This window comes from Camelina sativa, chromosome 2 (assembly GCF_000633955.1).
Source record: "Camelina sativa cultivar DH55 chromosome 2, Cs, whole genome shotgun sequence".
NCBI lineage: Eukaryota > Viridiplantae > Streptophyta > Magnoliopsida > Brassicales > Brassicaceae > Camelina > Camelina sativa.
Genome location: NC_025686.1, coordinates 25,994,786 through 25,998,186, shown reverse-complemented (window position 1 = coordinate 25,998,186; position 3,401 = coordinate 25,994,786). Strand labels below are relative to the sequence as shown.

At 37.3% G+C, this 3,401-nt stretch overlaps 1 protein-coding gene across 1 annotated transcript in view; it reads right to left on the bottom strand.

Annotated features, from left to right (window-relative positions):
* The window catches only part of LOC104739359 (signal recognition particle subunit SRP68), a 7,141-nt gene continuing 4,181 nt past the window's right edge, over positions 442-3,401 (bottom strand). Inside the window, exons 7-14 of the mRNA XM_010459683.2 lie at positions 3,195-3,390; positions 2,843-2,954; positions 2,518-2,645; positions 2,145-2,351; positions 1,947-2,056; positions 1,538-1,667; positions 1,227-1,376; positions 442-900 (exon numbers count right to left, since the gene is read on the bottom strand). Of these exons, the coding sequence (XP_010457985.1) occupies positions 676-900; positions 1,227-1,376; positions 1,538-1,667; positions 1,947-2,056; positions 2,145-2,351; positions 2,518-2,645; positions 2,843-2,954; positions 3,195-3,390 (1,258 nt within the window). The 3' untranslated portion in view covers positions 442-675. The remainder of the gene's footprint in view (positions 901-1,226; positions 1,377-1,537; positions 1,668-1,946; positions 2,057-2,144; positions 2,352-2,517; positions 2,646-2,842; positions 2,955-3,194; positions 3,391-3,401) is intronic.

The following is a 3,401-nucleotide window of genomic DNA, read 5'->3' as shown; positions in this document are numbered from 1 at the left end:
GGACGGAATTATTATTACCTTTCTTCAATAATTTTAGAAAAAAAATCCATGATAAACATAAAACACTTAAATTTGTTTTTCAGATTGATCGAGTGATTAGGCATGGTAGGGATGTCGATTAACTCATTAATTAAGGCATTCATAGATTCGTCAGTCCAATTAATTGAACTAAGAGAGAGACTATTTATTTATTTACTAGTAACTCTTTAATTTATAGGAATATGAAATCCAAACTAGTAGTAGTAGTAGTAGTGGTTGACTTTAATTAATTTGATGACAAGTTCCTAAACGTGTGAGAAACTAAACAAATGTACTCCAACGACTAAAAAATTACTACATTTTTATTGTATTAGACAGACCATCCTTATCCAATGTTTAAGAATGTGACATTCTTTCCTGAGAGTAGGTGTTTAGACCGGCCTTCCTTTCTTTCCCACAAAATGCTCAACTTTGTAACTAATAGTATCAAAACTCAGATGACGATAAAAGTGTCTGTATTTCCAACATTTTCAAGTGTCGCTAAAAAAAAAAAAGATGATCAAAAACGTCTAGACTGTAATTCTCTGAAAAAATCGACAAAACAAAAATCTCATAGCATTTTGTTTCGGAAGCTTTAAGAGCAACAGGTGGGCTCAGAGTCTGGTAAATAAGGGGGAGACTGAATCATAGATTCTTTTAACTAGTAAATCCAAAGAAACGGCTGTATATGCTTTTCTTCTTCATCCTGTTTTCAATATCTGGGAAGGCGATGCAGCCGTCCGCAAGGTCTAGAACAATTGGATTACGCGGTATTGATTGGAATGCCGGTGGGAATCGCTCTATCTTTGCCGTGCTTTTCGTGTTTGCATCTCCAACTGCAGATTCATACACATCCAGGTTGTCCAACAGGTATTTCTCCACCTGGTTAGGGGAAATTAATAAAAAACCATTAGACTGCAAGCGATATGATTAGAGACATTGCAAAGACTACATAAAACCTCAAAATCCGGAACCCACAATGGAAGACTTGTGATGATAAATTTAGGTTTTTAATCGCTCAGGAGGAGGATGTGCAGAACAAAGCATATATGATCAGAAATTACTTCGCTAATCACATCAACAAGTTTCAGACACCAAGAGTAATTTATATGGTAGAAGCAATAATAAACTAGGCATATAAATAAGGTGAGGGATTAATTTGTATACCATCAGCCACTACTCAAGAAAACAAGATAGTGAGATTGTACCTTTGCAGCTGAATCGTTTAGTGATATAGTTGAAACTCTCCTTGATAGATTCTCTGGAGCCCTCTCTTCTTCCATAATCCCGGTCGCATGCTCTATGCAACTGTTAGCTCTGCATTCTTTGATCAGTGAATTCAGTTCCTGGATTGTTCCCTGAGTAGCATTATTTGACAAATTTTAGTCCAAATTCATATATGTTCAGTGAAAAAGAATATTCACGATATTCAGTCGACATGAGGTAACATACTACACTGCTATTCAATATGACTATGGACTCCATGTCTGAAGTGAACAATAAATAATGAGCTCGATACCTCATCTTTCTTTGCTACGCTTTGAAACTTGTTCAGGGCATCTTCAGCAAGAGATCGAGCACGACAATACAGGGCGAATGCTTCAGCCCTCTTTCCTGCTAGACTATATGACTTCGCCAAGTAGAAGCACCTGATAGAGATTTGGGAATATATCATTAGCAAATTCAGTCAAGGGCAATGAAAACATAAATCATATCGGTACATATACGGAAAGAACCACGTGAGTATATCGACCAAAAAGTAGGAAAATAGGGTGACTAACCAGGAAACAGATTCCTAATTTAATGAATAAATTTTACTAAAGGAGCCTAACTCTTACCAACAATGCTAAAATCATGTGAATTGTAAAGAAAGTCCACAACTCAATAGCAACCCCTCTAAATAATACAATAATGTAAGAGCATTAAACCTTTCAGCACGGTAGGCCAAGCTTTTGCGCTGACACTCTTCTTCAAAGGCAACCTCTTCAGGTTTTCTGTCTCGTCCAGAGCTAATGAGATCAGAAAGATCAGCGACATTCTGAGAAAAAGAAACACAGATGACGTCCCCCGCTGGTATAACAAACAAAATCTGCTTCTGAAGAAATAAAGAGGTGAACATTGGTTACCTGTAATAGAAGGTCGAACAATCGAACAAGCTCTTCAGGCCTAGTAACCTTTTCACTTTTATCATCACGTTTCCTGTTCAGTTTACTCTTTGCTGTTTTAACCAACAGCTGGTTCCGTTCAATGGTTCTTTGTCCTAGCACAGCTCCAACAGCTTTGTCCAAACCATTTAGGTCATCTTTAACAGATTCAGCATTTCCTGCACTTACCTAAAAATAGTATGCTCGTCAGTAAAATCAATCACAGAAACAGTAATGCAACAAAAAAAAAAACAGACGCTCTTACTCATTCTACACTTTCAAAAATCTTTAAAAAGGTTAACCTTTTCGGTGAACCCAATGAATAAGTCAGAAGATGTAATGTAAATTCACTCACCAAGTCACTGCGTATGGTGTTCCTGGCATCATTATAAGCAGTGAATAATTTATCAAAAATGGTTAGCTTTTTCTCTGCAGGGAGGGATTCTGCTGTCGGACCCTGTAGCTCCTTCTCAAGTTCCTGGGCTGAACAAGGAATAAAGAATAAGAGCCTCAGAGAGGTCCTAACAGTCTATAAATTATCTTCATAGGTTAACGCATAACAGTAACCCATTGTAAAGGTAAACCAACCTTTTCCCATATCTAGGACTATGCTATTAGACACAATTTTTTTCAGCATAAAGTAACTCAAAAAGAGTGGATAAGGAAAAATTTAGTCAAACCTTTTAAAATAGAAACCCGAGATTTTGGGTTCGAAACTGGAAATCTGTAGCCAAGCCAACTAAACTCTGTAAGAGATGCAGCTTGTTGAGATCTGGCCTCTTCCATAGCAGCCTACATGACAGTGAGTATAGACATAATCACAAAACCATTGTAAGACATTCAAGAGTAGCCAAGATCCTATACATGTAATACTTTTTCATGTGTGTTGCACAGGTCAAAAGCAAAACTCTAAGTTCCTAACAACAGACTAAAATTTTCTGCTGCAGATCACTGAAACATGCATATACACTCACTTGCCTTGGTGGACGCTTACAGAAAATGATATTTTTGATCGTATATATCTATACATACCTCTATTTTTGCTTTGAAAAGATCCAATGCAGGGCCTTCCATCTCACCAATTTGAAGAAGTTCAGATGTCTGCAAGTTTGACTTGCCAATTTTGTGTAGGCAGTATCGAATACTAGGCTCAAGCTCCTCAACCCGTTCCCGGCAAAGAACTTGGTTCTCTAGATCTCCATATTTCCCAAGTTCCTCATAAACAGCTCTGCAACAGGA